The 15,513-nt window shown below is 39.0% G+C and overlaps 1 protein-coding gene across 10 annotated transcripts in view; it reads right to left on the bottom strand.

Annotated features, from left to right (window-relative positions):
• Positions 1-307: 307 nt before the first annotated feature.
• The window catches only part of PHF21A (PHD finger protein 21A), a 125,034-nt gene continuing 109,828 nt past the window's right edge, over positions 308-15,513 (bottom strand). For 9 of the 10 annotated variants that reach the window (XM_059473515.1, XM_059473522.1, XM_059473523.1 and 6 more), the window contains 8 exons: positions 14,644-14,695; positions 13,763-13,842; positions 13,261-13,321; positions 10,652-10,815; positions 5,929-6,084; positions 4,217-4,292; positions 3,781-3,884; positions 308-1,899 (listed from right to left, as the gene is read on the bottom strand). In XM_059473515.1, the coding sequence (XP_059329498.1) occupies positions 1,645-1,899; positions 3,781-3,884; positions 4,217-4,292; positions 5,929-6,084; positions 10,652-10,815; positions 13,261-13,321; positions 13,763-13,842; positions 14,644-14,695 (948 nt within the window). In that variant the 3' untranslated portion in view covers positions 308-1,644. Of the gene's footprint in view, positions 1,900-3,780; positions 3,885-4,216; positions 4,293-5,928; positions 6,085-10,651; positions 10,816-10,882; positions 10,906-13,260; positions 13,322-13,762; positions 13,843-14,643; positions 14,696-15,513 lie in introns of all 10 variants that reach the window. The other variant, XM_059473524.1, reaches the window with a different exon arrangement.

Raw genomic sequence — 15,513 nt, 5'->3', positions numbered from 1 at the left:
CTCAAGCTCCAGTCAGTCTGTATCACAGAACTATGAAAGCCTTACACAAGCACACTGCCAATTGCTTTTCTCTGGGTTACAAACACATGGAAGAATGGGAGAGAGATGGTAACAGCAGAGACAAGCCTGGGAGATCCTCCAGAGGGATGAGATCCAGCACTGTAGGATTTGTTTCTCTTTAGACTTTAGCCAGTAGATGTATGGTAGAACCTATGGAAACTGTCCCATTAGATTTTAGAACACAAATACAGCAGAATATCATCATAAATAAGCAAAGTCTGTGTTAAAAAATTCTAAGTACACAGCATTTTCTCCAGTTCTGACACCTTTTTAATAGAAATCACTTGTTTAGGAAACAAATAGCACTTTTGTAATTTTTTTTACAATGTTTCTTACCTTGATCTTATTTTAAGTAACACTAGGAAGACCTCAATATCTTTTATTTTCCTTTTTAATTTAAAAAAGTTGGTTTTTTTTTCCCCCAGATACAAAGATTTTGCCCTTGCATAAAAAAACAGTGCCCAAAACGATGACACAAGGACTCACAAAGACTCACTGTATCTCACTGACACTATTACTTCTAATCTATACCATGCAAGGTCCCATCTACCTCTTTAATTAGACTGTCAGCCTGAAAAACAGCTTTTCTATTCCTTATTTAGTTCTTGTTACCAAAAGAAGAGAAAGGAAGTGAAAGAAAAGGACATTTCTCTGTTGAGTTCACACATCTGGGTTATGTGCTACTTTGTTCAGGATACCTGTGTCGTTTATAAATACAGAAAAGGGATGAAATCTCATTTTCAAGTAATTGATGCACATTTTCTCTTGGGACACCTCCATCCAATGCTCCAAGCTGACCCTGGCCCTCTCTTTTCCCATTCCCAAAACAGACTTTCTGGATGAGTGTGAGGACCCATAGACTCTCAGGCACATGGTGTGATTCTTGGGGTGTCCTGTAGGGCCAGGAGTTGGACTCGGTGATCCTGACTCAGCATATCCTATGACTCTATGTGCTGGTTACTCAGTGAAAAGTCCATCTCCTTTCCTTTTGTACATCTCCTGTCTAAACAATAGTAAATACTGCTTATTTGATAGACTTGTCCCTTCTGGGCACTGGGATTTGATAATTTATATTTCTGTTTTTTTGGTTTAATAGTACTGAGAGTTTAGAAACAGGAAAAGCCCATAGGCTCTTTGGACTTGTTTTTGTTTTCCCCTAGCTAAACAAACTGTTCTGCAAATAGGAACTTGAAACCTGCTCTCCTCCCTTATCCCTGCTCCTCACCCCAAACAAAAATAAAACAAACCTATAGTGGCTGTGGAGGCTGCTGCAGGCACACACTGGTGTAAAATATAGAGAGAGTAAATATATTATTTCACTTGGCATGGTGCTGGCAAAGAACCCCCAGCTGGCACTATTCATGTAACATGATCCAAACTTCGCATGTACACACAGAATAAGAAGGATCGATTGGCAAACTCCGGTGCCGCCTGGCACAAGCATCTTCACGCTCTCTCTGGAACCAAAGAACTAAAGAATTCTGCACTTTCCAGAAGAAATCCAGTTTTGCTTTTCTAGAGTTTCTTTATTTTGCTCTTTCTCCTCGCCGCCACCTCCCTTGGCTCCTTCTTAACTTGGCTGTGTTATTTAGTCTCATCGCCCTTGTTACAGTTCACCATGCAGCTCTGGGAAGGGGAGGGGGCTAAGGTGGAGGTGGCAGCATTAGTATTGTTAGTGGAGTCCATGCCGTTGGAGATGGCTACTGAATTGACCTCAGAGTTTATGGGTTTTGAAAGGTCGATGCCTTGGATGAGGCGGATCAGCTGTTTTACCTTCTCCAAGGAGCTGTGCATCTCCTTCTGTTTTGCAAGGATGGTATTCTTCATTTCCATGCATTTCTACAGCAAAGCAGAAAACCAGTAATAAGTTCGAGCTTATGAATCAAAGAAGGCAAGCAAAGGAATATGATGTTCACAGATCTAAATGTAAGTACCCAGAAAAGACTGCAGCTGCAACTTCACTTTTCCAGCCTAGAAGAAAAGGGTCTCTAGGCTGTCTTCAGAGGAGAATTCATATTTGCAGGCTGAGGAAATAAAATAGCTGTCACCTGGTATGGCTCCCTTTCATTCCAAGGTGTGCAAATGAACACAGACAGCTCCATCCTTTTGTGTTTCTTTTGAAGGAAAACTTCCAAGTGTATGTTCTTACAATTTTTTCTATTAGTATTGCATTACTGAAATTTCTTTAACTCAGATCTGCAAGCTCAGGCATCCCACTGCAGCTGACTGCTGACAGTGTGCGTGCAAACCATTAATGGGATACAGACTTTGCTTTCACATTTTAGCAGGAACATCACTTCCTTCTCTCAATAAGTAAAAGGACACTTGAAAAGGAAACCAAACTCCTCTTCACTTGAAAATCTTATTTTGTGGCCACTTCATTCTCTTAGAAGTGTTAGTAACATAGCTAGCTCATCAGCTAAGTGCCAGGGACAGGTAACTTTAAAAAAAGCCCACAGATGATGTTTCAAGAGTGAAAAACTGCTTATATGTATATTTGAAACTCACAAAAATGAGGAAACAGTAGCTATGTCTGTTACATTCAGGTTTTTAGATGAAGATGACAAGCTTCCTAGATTTTTAAAATCTTTTTTCCATACTGATCTCCAGATACTGTTGATTTTAGCTTTAATGTTTTCACATGTAGCTCATGGCATCATAATAACCCTAAAGCATCTAGACCTAATATGCCTGTTTTGGACAGGTCCAATATGAACATTCTCCTTGACCACTGCCAATCCCTCATGTTAAGGCCTTGCATCTGCCTGGGTACACCACTGAGAAATGGTGATAATTGTCTAGTACTGCTCAGGTTACACTCAGCTACTGCTAACCAGAAGGTGACAGTCCCCAGCACTGTTAGCCAGCCCCTCACAATCATTTTACTTGTATTGACAGCACTGAGGGGTCTGTAAAAATGGGACACTTTTGCTCTAATAGGCAAAGACAGGAAAAGTGCAGCCTGGAAAGTGCATCTGTATCTAAAAAGTCTGTAATTATGAATCCAACCTTACAGATGTTGCCATACAGGAGATTATATTTTCATTATGTGATACTGACTAGGGCTGCACCAAGAAAGGGCTCAAACTTTACACTGGCATCTCAAGAGACTAATCTGCACATTAAGGTGAGAAGAGTGACCAATTCAATATGTATGTTCCAATTACTGCAATAAACTAAGGTGGAAGCCAAGATTTCTGGTTTGAAGTATGACATTGTCTAGTTAATATCATGCAGGGGCATGTGCAGTGTCCAGCTGCTGACTGCCAAGGCAACACAGCAAGGTCCTGAGAGTCAGCCACAAGGAAATGGTCACTTTTGCATCAGAAAGGTCTGGAGAGTGCACCAAGGCTGAAACTGTCACTATACACAGAGGCCAAACCATTCTTGTTAAAGTGAGCCACTAGAGCTGGACTCCATCTACTGCCCACAGACAAAACCACTCTGGGTCATTTTTGTCACCTGCTGATGTTATATGTCACCATACATCTACCACATGTTCAGCAAGGATCATGTGTGAGAGACTCAATGTAAGCACATTTTGCCTTTATTTCATTCCTGCTCCCCAAAGTCCTAAAAAGCAAAGGAAAGTACTCACTCAATTCTAAATAAATCCAGTGGATGACAGGTCTAGTAGATGGAGTTGCTCTATAATAGTTTTCTCCCTGCATTGTGGCACCAGAACACAGGTCATGGGTTATTTAGGAGGACAATACTCACTGTTATAGAATTGCTGAGCTGTTTGACCTTCTGCTCTAGTTGTTCTCTTTCCTGTTTTAAATCTGAACTCCATTTAAGTAGTTTCTGTTTTTCCTCTTCTTTTGCTGCAAAACAGAATATTAAACAGAATATTTTAAATATTTCTCTTACAATAGTGGATAGAGGGTCTAAACTGCTTCATGTAAAGAGGGGAATTGTGTTTAAACCGATGCTTAACAACTTGTGCACTGAATCACTCCCAAAATTTTACCTACATACACGAGCATGACAGGCTTAAGAAATATTTAGCCTGCTATTTTCACTTCACTAGTGATTAAGATTATTTCCTTTTTTATGACAAAATTTCCTTTTGTAAAGGAAGTACCATTCTATCCCACTCCAAAAATAACATCTTCCATTATTAAAAGTGAAAGAAAAGTCTTCATCATTTTCTTACCTGCTTTATATGCAATATATGAATGAACAATTGCTAAAGTTCCTGGCCATGGGATTGCTTCCTCCTTCTTTAGCATCTGAAAGAAAATTTTCATAGAGATTTAGCTGGTAAAAAACCTACCTCAGAGAAAGCAAAAAGGAGAGAGGGAAAGAGGGAAAGATTGAGGATTTTCTTTCATGGCTATCATTAGCCTCAGCCCTGTAACAAGAAGCTTCACAGACCTGATCTGAGATTTAACAGAGGGAATTATTCACAACTGTATTGTGGCTCCCACAAAGCAAGCCTATTTCTTACAAATGTCAGCATTTTCCTAAATTCCCTCCATAGCCACAAATAAAGTCTGCTAATGATACTGAACAACTTAAAAGAGGAATGAAAGGATAGTATATCTGAACTCAAAACTTGCCAGGAGACATAAACATTACTTCATGGTTCAGTCAAATTGCTGATCTTAGTTGTTCTGGGAAAGAAGTTTTCATGCTGCAGCTGAGTCTCCGCACCCTACATTTAAACATCACACTTCTGGCTAATAAAACATGAAATTGTCCCATCACTCCTTCTTATCAGAATCATCTTAATAGATTTGTCAAACTCTTTTTATAAGTGCAAGCACCATTTATGTCTTTCAGACCCTTCCTACATTTTGCTTCCTAACAAACTTACAAACTTTAAGAGGAAAGACACATATTTTTAGTACAGGATCAGAGTGGTGTCTCAGAAGACAGAGGACCTGGTCAGTTTACAGTGAAGTTACTCAGACTTCCTCCTTAATTTTGTTGGAAGCTATCACAGAGACATGAAGAGGAGGGATAAGGTGGGAGTAGGCAAGAGCAGGAGTACCCAAGACAAATACTCTCTCCTCTCTGGCAACTACTGACCAAGTCACTTGAGTTTTGCATTTTCATTGTTTTGAGGAGCACATCATAGGTCAGGCTGTTTTCTCATGCTACCACTGGTGCACCAAAGGCCATGTGGCTGACCAAGCAATGAGCTGTGTTAGACAGGACACAGCTCCAGACTGCCTATTATCAACAACCCTTTGCAACTCCTAGAGCTCCAAGGAAGGGTTAGGAATATAACAGTTTGCTTCTTCATCTTGTATGCAATCTCAATGCAATTATAAACAAAATACTAAAATATAACCTGCTCACTTCAACTGTACATTTTCAGAGAATGATCTAGAAAGAAACTGTTCACCTATACTCATTATACTGATGCTGGATGATATTATTGAAGAGATCACTGAAGACAGCGATCAGACCTTCTAATGTTTGATTTATATAAGCAAGCAGGGGCTTATATTTGCTCTATCTATTGAGGTGGGCTCGTGCAAATGCTTTATTTATTTGTCCAGAAGAATATGCTAATAACTTTTGAAGAAACAATGAGCTTAAAATGAACAGCAGAATTTCTATGGGTGGTAGATAATCTTTCAAAAAGTCTGCATACTTTGATCCAGAAAAAGAGTAAAAAGATAAGGGTAACAAATAAAGACCATGAATTAAGAAGCAAGACCTGACAGTTTTGTATTAGCACACATTCCAACAGAGGTAATAATTCAATTAAATTCACACAAGCCTTATTGCACATGAAATAGATTTGTTCAGTGTCAGGCTGTCTTGGTCTAAGTAACCCAAACAATCTGGTTATTTTCTTCAACACCAAAAAATTTTCACATGCATTGCACATAACTCCCTGTCTGTCAACAATACCTGGTCTTGACATTTGGGACAGATCCACATGCCCTTAGGAATGGTTTTCAGAGGCGGGTCCAGGCAATCCAGGTGATAAACACGTGAACATGTGTCACACATCAGCAACTGCCCGCTTTTTCTGCAAACACTGCAAAAGTCCTCATGGATATCACCCTACAAAATTGAGGGGAAAGGGTTTGGGTGAGAGAATGCAAGAGAGAAGGCAAAAAGTGAACTTTGACATTTGATATCTACATCTTAGTTGAATTCAAGGTTTACAGCACCAACTATTTTAAGGTGATTCCAAAAGGTCAAGCCCTTTTTAGACTGTGAAACAGGAAAACCATGCCAGATGTCAGAAACACTGACATCTCTCCTCCCAAACATTCTTCTGTCCTCCCAAGGCAAAATGGTACAGCAAACACTTATTACTATAGCTTCTCTTAACTACTGCTACCCCATAGCCTTTCTTCTTTAAGATTTCCTCTTTACCCTGATCTTTTTATTTGCCTGAAGTGATGAGCTACCCACTTTCTTAACCCTCCTGATTTTTGGATGTAAGCCCAACTCCACTCCCAGAATGCTGATTAGGCTGTCTCTTGCCAGTAATAGTATGTAAGAAACCCCAACTGAGTGACTTTAAAGAACACTGTTAAATATTTAGGTCATCTTTAAAAATGAAACTGTAAGGAAAAGGTGTTGTGCTTCTAAATGAAAAAGAATAGAATGAATTATGTTCTGAGACAATTCTTTTTACTTCACTTAGGCTTCCTCAAGTTGCACCAAAAAAGCTGTGACTCAAAAAACTTTCTCATTGTCTACAGAGAGTGGATTGTTTCATCACTAACATAGATTGAGAGCTAGGATGAAAGAGTACCAAGAGAGATTTTCTAACATTTTTTAAAAGAAAAAATTGGAAAAATGACTAGCCATGTCTTTTAAAACAACTAGGTTTAGTTACTATTGCATTTCCATCAGAGAGAGTTCTTTTCTACAGCCATTAACATCTCAAAAAGGCAGGTCTGATTTTTGTTTCTTCTTCTCTCTTTCTCTCTCTTTCTCTCTCCTCCTGTTTTGATTTGATTTTCAGATATTTGAATGAAGAGACATGATAGAAAGGTGGCTCAGCGATCCTAGAGGAAGCAAGGGGCACGCCACCCTCTCCTCCGACCACCGGGCTCTCCTGGCAACTCCACATGTCCAAGGCCCCATCTGGTGTCTGAAGTGCACCCTGTCACAACAACGTGCACCCTGTAATGTCCAAGACCCCATCTGGTGTCTGAAGTGCATCCTGTCACTGACTCACAGCAGTTTCACACACACCCAGATCTGCAAGACTGCAATCATTAAGATGTGTGTGTGGAGCAGAACTGTGGGTACACACTCTCCTGAATGAAATACCAGCCTATGCAAGGTTTCATTTTGGCACAGATCGTCTCTTCACACGTGCAAACAATTTCTATCAGTTTGGAGGGATAGCAGATTTGGCCATGCACTCACATATTAAGGTGCCAGACAAGAAAAACTACAGTAATCTCCACTATGGATGACATAATACACATGTAAGAATGACACATGAGCAATCTGCTCAGGTTTCTACTTCCCAGTTCTATTGCTGATGTGGCCCTTCTTCAAAGGGAAAGCTCTTCTAAATTCCCAAAGTTAACACTGATTTCATGTCTTGTAAAGGATCAATCTTCAGTGAATTTTCAGCGCCATATTTTGGGTCCCTAACTCCCTGGGATAGTTGAGAGTTGAGTTAGGGTATTACTACACCTTTAAAACCAAAGAGTTCCTCAGTGTTAAATGAAGACCTAAATGAGTGACATTTCATGCTTCTTGTGAAGTGATGTGTTGTAACCAGGCTGGGAAGAACTTCTTTCCCTCCATCCCTGCATTCTCTGAGAACAAGGAAAAGGCAGCAGGCAAGAGATATCATATAAGCTAAAATAAAATCCTCTTCAAGATAAGGAGAAGTTTAAGAGGGGAATCTCTCATTTTAGAAAAAAATTTCTAGAGAATTACGTATCTTAAGATGCATTAGTTGCCACAGACTACACAATGGCTCTTGGTAACAAAGTGCAAAATATTGGTGTGCTGAAAACCAAACCTGTTATGTCCCATATCCTGCAGAAAGAGCCCTACAAAAGAGACACATATGCAGTTTCTTCTTAAGTGGAGACATTTAGAAATTTAGACCCAGAATGTCCCAAATTCAACTGAGTGCTGAAAAACCTGTAGTGATACAGGTGACCAATGCACAGTGCAGCTGAATGCACAGAGATGCCAACACACATGCCCAGAAACCACAGTCCTATTTTTGGTAATGCAAAATTCAGGGCAATTCCTCAGAGTTAGCAACTCTCCTTACCAAAACCCCAGTCAGTGTTTGATTCCAAAGAATTGCCCCAGGTCTTATGGACATTCATAAATATATGCATAAAGGGAGGGCTGGTATTGGTGTTGTGCCATGCACCCACTGACCTCAGCTTCTGAAGCAGCTTTGTGTAGGCAAGGGCAGAGCTCACTGAGGCTGCTCAGACATGCTACAGCCTGGAGTGACCGAAGAATAATTTCAGAACAGATACCATAAAAGGTGATTTAACGTCACTTTCTGCTCTACTTCCTCTTCACAAGGGACCAGGGAAGGGTCTCACAAGGGAAAATAAATTTAAGCTTTCTGGACAGCTAACAGTTTCATTTATTTTGATAAAGTGTCTAGAGCAGTGGGACCTGGCTTTAGGCAACTGAACCAAATAATTCAGTAACAAAAGCAGATTGTGTGCTTGAGTTTGTAATATCTATACTTATATGTACATTTAACTGGAATAAAATGGGAAAACTAAATATTCTGCAACATTTGTTCATGATCACATAAATAAAGATGATCATAGTGTATGATGTAAGTGAATTAAATAATCAGAATTCTGGCATATTCTAACTTTTAAGGGCTTGACTTTGCAATCTGAAAGTTCTACAATGCTCCTCTCAATTGAAACACTGTTTTGATATGAATGTTCACTAATAAGAAGGCATTTTGTGACCAAATACTTGAATCATCACTAAAACAGAGTTTTTTGCACAATTCTTATTGCTGAGTAATTGACCTTCAAAGGCAATTGCTATTTTTGGGGTGAATGTGCCACTATTGCATGAGGGAGAACCACACATAATCAAGTGCCTCATAAGTGGCTCACATAACCATTTGGCAAGACAATTGCCAAATTGGAAAAGGGAAAAAAAAGGGAGAGGAAAAAAAAAGAGGTTTTGCTCAATCCTGCCTAGTGCATTATTTCCTTCCTTTTCCCAGGTTCTAGACCTACTTTCTACCCCTTCATCCTTATCACCAATCCTATCATAAGTTTCTGCTTCATCCTCCCTTCAAAATTTCTCCCTGTCATTCAGAGAATAACATTTCAGGGAAAATTCAAAATTCAGTGTTCTTGTCCACTGTGCCTCATGCCAAGCGCTTGGCCTGATTTGCAATTTTCATAGGCACTGCAGAAATAGGGCAACAACTCATCATACTCTTTTGAGAGCTCTTACACAATAGGAAAAGACTGAGCAGTATACACACACATGAGAGATGGAAAAGACCCCCACCACATTATCCAGTCCTTCTCTTGGGGCCAGTGTAAACTATGTAAACTCTTCAGCACATTTACAAGTCATCTGTACTTCATATTTTTAAAAGTCCCCAGAGATGGAGCTGTCCCATCACATCCATGAGGGGCTATTCCACAGTCCCATTTATTTGGCTGTCAGGAAAGGGTTTTTGCAGTCATGTGCTATCCTGCTCTAAAAAATGACTATATAAAAGAGAACCTTGTAATTCCACATGTGTATTCCCTGGCTATCTGAATTGCATCTATTTATTTCAGTGCTTCAGACACACTTGCACTACTCCAAATCCTGCAGAACAAGTACAGTTCAGAGTCAAGGAACTGGCCTCTATTCCCTGTTCTACATGGTCAGTAGAGCTGGTCTCTCAGTCCATGTACTTACAGTGGTGCCACTAGACAGATGAAAATAGAACAACCCAGCTTTTCCTTAAAGGCCATTTCAGATGGTTGGGCCTCAAGTATATGTGACTGTCTTTTCTAAAAGAAGAACTTCAGAAGGAGAGTGTAGCACCAGTGTGAAGAAATAACCAAGCACCTTTTGATTCTTAAGCTGTGCCTGTAAATACCAGTCTTCTAAAAAAAAGCTCTTAAATGAAAGTACATTCCAGCTCCTGAGGACTGTTTTACCCCCACTGAAAAGTCCTACACACTTTCTGCCAAATCAGTGCCACAAATGCTGCTCCTGGCTGTTCTGCATGATGAAGCAGTTTCCATCCTTCTCTCATTATAAAAACACAACTTTTTGTTATTATGGCCAGTAACTAATACTTTTCATTCTCTTCTTCCCCACCTACCCCACACACCCCCTGGCCCTTTTCCATGGATGACAGATTCAATTCAGTCAGACAAGATCTCAGAAACTACACAAAGGAAATGAGCTCATCTAGCATGCCTGGTGCCTCCCAATGTTTCAATCCACTGAAGGAGTTATAAAATCTCATCAGGATAACAACTCAGGTGCAGGAGGAAAAAAGGGTGTTAAAAAATGCTGGACTGTTTCACTGCACCGAATCAGGACAAATGATGAGTGAGATTAAAGAAACAAAACCTGCAATGATTTTCCTTGTGCCTGTTTTGAGTAACTGTCTAACAGTAACCCCTCCCCAAGAGTTACTTACGTCTGTGGAGCTGGGGCTAGGCAGGGACACAGGCTGAACAGCTGCGGGAAAAGTAAATGTGCTCTCTGTCTTTTCATTTTCAGGGGAGTCGGGATAACTGGAGAGAGGGGACGTGGGGGTCAAAGCCCCGAACCCCAACACCGTGTTGTATTTAGGTGGACGACCTACATATTAACAACAGGGAACACAAACGAAACAAAAAAAAAAGAAAGGAAAAATGATCTTACATACCTTTGGCCAGTGGTCCTCATTGGCTAGCGTGAAAAAGGAAATGATGTAGCACAGAGAGGAAGTTAATATAAAAGTCATAAGTGGAAGGACAGAAGCAAAGATTTAAACATTTTTTAGAAATCTTTAAGTAGAATTTTGCAAGGAAAGAACATTTAAAAGATGTATTTCAGAAGGAAACAGAAATAAGCTCTGTAGAGGGTCAAAGAATTATTCCCACAAAAGCAGCATGGAGACAGTTGTTACTCCTAAAAATGAGGCTATTCAGTTTTGAGGGGAAAAATGTTGGCATCGAAGCTCCACAGAAGCTACAATAACTACTATTAAATCCTTTCTGCTGTTATTCCACACCTCCCTATCTTTCTAAGTGCCATAAATCTACACAGAGGTTAAATCTTTTATCAGAGGCCAACACTCACCACCCCCCTACTTTTCTTCCCCATTTTTTAAACCTCTCAGTTCTCAGATCAGCACTTTCTACCCTACCGGTACATTTTTAAAATTAGGCTACCTAAGAACAGGTCTTGTTTTCTGACCCACAAATAATATCAGTTTTAACCTATCACTGATCTTTTACTGTAACCCACTCCAAATTCTGTGTTCTTTCTTAGACTTTATCAGCCAAGTATGTTTGATTATGCACAATGCCTAGATACTCCTTTAGACTAGCAGATGTGCAAAATGTCTTCATACAATTCTTATAAAATTACAAATGCAAAGCAAGACAGCAAAAAACCTAGTATGCAACCATCATTTCTGCCTTCCTTCTCCCAGGTAATTTATAGATATGTAAACATAAAGGAGTTAGGATCTAGGAATAATTCCCCAGATCTTATGTTTACAGATTGTCAGTCTATACCTATTAACATGCTAAACCTTGCATTTAAGGTCTGGATATGTTCCAGCACTAAGTATGTCCTTGGAAATGGATTTCTGCTAGTGATGTCCACAGGTGAAATTTCTGACATGCTCAGCACCATCTATAATTAAACTAAAGCTCTCAAGGGCAAATGCTTACAAAAGCTTTTCACTCAATATATTGCTATATTAAATTACAAAACAAATGTATACTTCCAAATCTTTTGTCAATTGAAAACACGTGCTACTAATTTGATACTGATGCAACATAAAGGCTCACTCACAATAGGGTATGATGAAAAAAATAGAAAGTATAATAGTCAGTTGCAAAAACAGGGTAAGAGAGTATCAAGTACAAATGCATGCAATCATTTTCATTGATACAGTAATTGTTCACTATTAAGGTCTAAAATAAAATTAAGAAATCATTACTAGAAGAAGGAACATTTACTTATCCACAGAGTAAATGCAAAACCCCTCTATTTAAAAATCTACATCATATTATTTAAAAAAATACATTTAATGTTTTTAGGGGATAGCAGCATCTTTTATTTAAAAACAGCATAGCTGCAGAAGTGTCAGCTTTGCCACATTGTCTGCTGGACTGAAAACATGGATCAAGAACAGAATATGTCAAATTAATATTTCATCTTGCAGACAAAACCCCCCAAAAATAATGGAACTGGTCAGTGCTAGATGAGAGACTGTTTTTTTAAATTTTTTTTTAAAATTTGATTTATTACTTTTTTAGACAGAAAACTTAGGATAGAGAAGGTATTATGAGTCTTTAAGGACTGTAGAAAATCATCAAAAATCAGGTAAACATTGTCAGGTAGGTGTGGTTGATGCCACGCACAAATAATGGCATCATATTCTCTCCCACACTGTTCTGCTTCGCCTGTTTCACCATAAACTAAGTCTTAAAATTTTACCTGTTCTACAGAAGGATTTCTTCTGAATAGTACTGCATGCCTATATGAAAGATCATCTCTCATTTTAGGACAAGTGGCACTCTGGTTGCAGTTAAAGTACCTAGTGTGAGCACGATAGCTTTTCTCACCCAGGGCAAGTTCTTTTGAAGGACTCATCCCTATTCCCAGTAGGAAACAAGACTTTTGTCACACTAAGTTTCCCCTCCTATTCAGGGCATAGACGCTTTTCCCACAACCACTTTCTTCTTGACAGTAACAATACAATCTAGTCATTAACAAGGGGATCTTTACAGCAACTTCATAACTAAATGATGTTCAAACATCTCACATTTCTAGAGAATATCTAGTGAATTGAGTGGGTTTTGTCTGGGTTTTTCTCAGAGTGAAACTGAAATGAAGCACTGAGCTGCTTAATAGATCTTGCCATGCTAATCCCTAGAGGTCATGGTCTTTGCCTACCATGGAAATTTACTGGACAAATGAAGTACTGTAGAGTCCTTCTTGTTTTGCTCTTCAAATTGACATGGGGACTACAAAAGCAGTGTGCAGGAAGAGGCACTGGGCAGGGAGACAGGTCTGGGTATACCTCACCTCTTTTACGTGTCCCGGGATGCATTGTGCTGTTCAGGTACGTCACTGTACTCTTCTTGCGCTGCAGGGAACAAGGGAACAATTTCTGTCGGGGAACGTTCCTGACAATAACTATATGCAGTAGCTGAGGAACAGCGCAGTAAGTACTAAGTGAGATTACTGGCTTTTGTGTTTTCTGAAGCACACCTTCAGAAATGTTAGCTTTTTTACACTGCTTCTGATATCTGAACTGCTTCAGGCTGATATGCAAGCAGACCAACACACATTGCCATTTGATGCCAGGTTTATATAGGAGAAGGCAGAAGATACAAGTACTAGAAACACCCCAGTGTATTTACTATTTAAAAATCTGAGCATCGTGTCATTGCAATGGCCTTTTGAAATATAAATGATAACTTGCCTTTCTAGTTAGAACTGAGAAAGCTTACAAGGTAGCAAGATGTTAGAAAGACACTCAAGATCAGAATGAAAATACCAGCTTCCCCCCGCAAAAGATTAATACCTCAGGCTCAAAAACGGCTCCACTGTACACTGGATTTGCTGTTGTTCTTCTTTTCCTCTCTTGTCGCTTACTTTGGATTTCTTGTAAAACAAAGCATTCAGGTTAGAAAACAATGGATCTCAGAAATTACATAAAGTCCACAGAATTCAGTTTGCATGTGAGAAGAACTACAAAGATTTCTACAGAACACCAGTTATGCCCGGTATAGGCAACTGTGTTATACTTTTAACTTCTGAAGGTTTGAAAACTAACAGCTGACAAGGAATACAAATACAATGCTCAAGTAACTGATTAAATCCTTCTTCTGACCATGTAAGCCATGACTAAGACACTTAAAACTCATGGTCACTATAACTGGGATCTTAAAAAAATGCCTCTGGTAACCTTGCTGACACTTAAATACAGTAGAGAAATATGCAGGTGATTGAAATTATAGGCTGTCTTTCAATGCATAGGATTAGAAGTTTAAATTATAAATCAAATTATAATCCATTAACTCATTCATTAAAAATTACAGTTCCATGAAATAATAAATGAAAAATTTAGGCATAGGTTACAGTAAAATTATCCATGGTGTATCTTTGCAGATAGAGGTCGTCCAGAGAGCATTGGTATTGCCACAGATTTCTACCATCAGAGCATACACTTTCTTCCCAACCTCTGCTCCACTGCATAAATAACTTTATGCTTTGTTTCAATGTCATAAGAAGAGCAAAAACATGCACAACAAACTAAGTTAGATGAAGAGTACAGACATCCCAACGGTACTATTGTACAAGAAAATACTGCATTTAATACAAGAAATATTTTGGAATCCTACTTCCAATCTAGAATGACATGAAACCAGAAGCTGAACAACCAACCTAAGACATTTTTCCTACCTTCCAGGTGGTCATGAGTAACTAGTCCCAGAGACACCATGAAGGCAAGTTTCTGTGAGAGGGAAGAAAAAACATAATGAAAAGTGCAACTGTTAGGATGAGTCATTTATGCCCTTTAAAGGTAGCTGACCAGTAACTAAGCACCAAAATAATTTTTAGTGATACTTTGCTTCTATAAATCACTTTTCATTCATGCATGTCAAACTTCTTGGAAAAGGACAGACAAGAGTCCTGTTTCCTAGATGGGAACCTAGCCTGAGATACTGGGAAATACCCATTGCTCATGATCACAGAGATGGCAGAGCTGGGAAGAAGAGAGCAGTTTCTTTACTCCCATTCCAGCACTGAACTGACTATTAGAAGATACCAACACAGTTCAATTGCCAAAAAAATATTGCTAGTTTAAGATAATTCTCCATCTATTGTGAACTACAAGGAACCAACTCTAGCTTAAGATTTGCTATTTGCTAAAGGCTATGGGTTTCTTAGAGGATTCTAATTTTAATGCAGGAAATGCAGAGACATGTAAAAATCAGAATTTTGTTGTCTAACTGACAACAGTTAGAGCTCACACAACAGTCAATTTGAATCCATCTATAGAAATAAATGTAGCAGAGCATTTAGTTGTAATCAGTTAAAAAGCTCTTTTAACCCAGACTAAACTGGACTAAAACACAAGCAGAATGTGGATATATGTGACTCTTTCCTTCCTGCTCACCAGAGTAGAAATATTTTATAAAGGAAAACAGACAGTTCTTCAGCTTTGAGAATAACTCCAGAATCTAAAACCTCAAAGGAGTGGAAATCAACTCTGTAATCTAAACCCCTGTTTGAAGTAAGTATCATGGAGAAATGATGATCTTCTAACTT

The sequence above is a fragment of the Ammospiza nelsoni genome, chromosome 6, assembly GCF_027579445.1.
Source record: "Ammospiza nelsoni isolate bAmmNel1 chromosome 6, bAmmNel1.pri, whole genome shotgun sequence".
NCBI lineage: Eukaryota > Metazoa > Chordata > Aves > Passeriformes > Passerellidae > Ammospiza > Ammospiza nelsoni.
The sequence above is the reverse complement of the archived record's forward strand: the minus strand, read 5'-3'. Positions and strand labels throughout refer to the sequence as shown.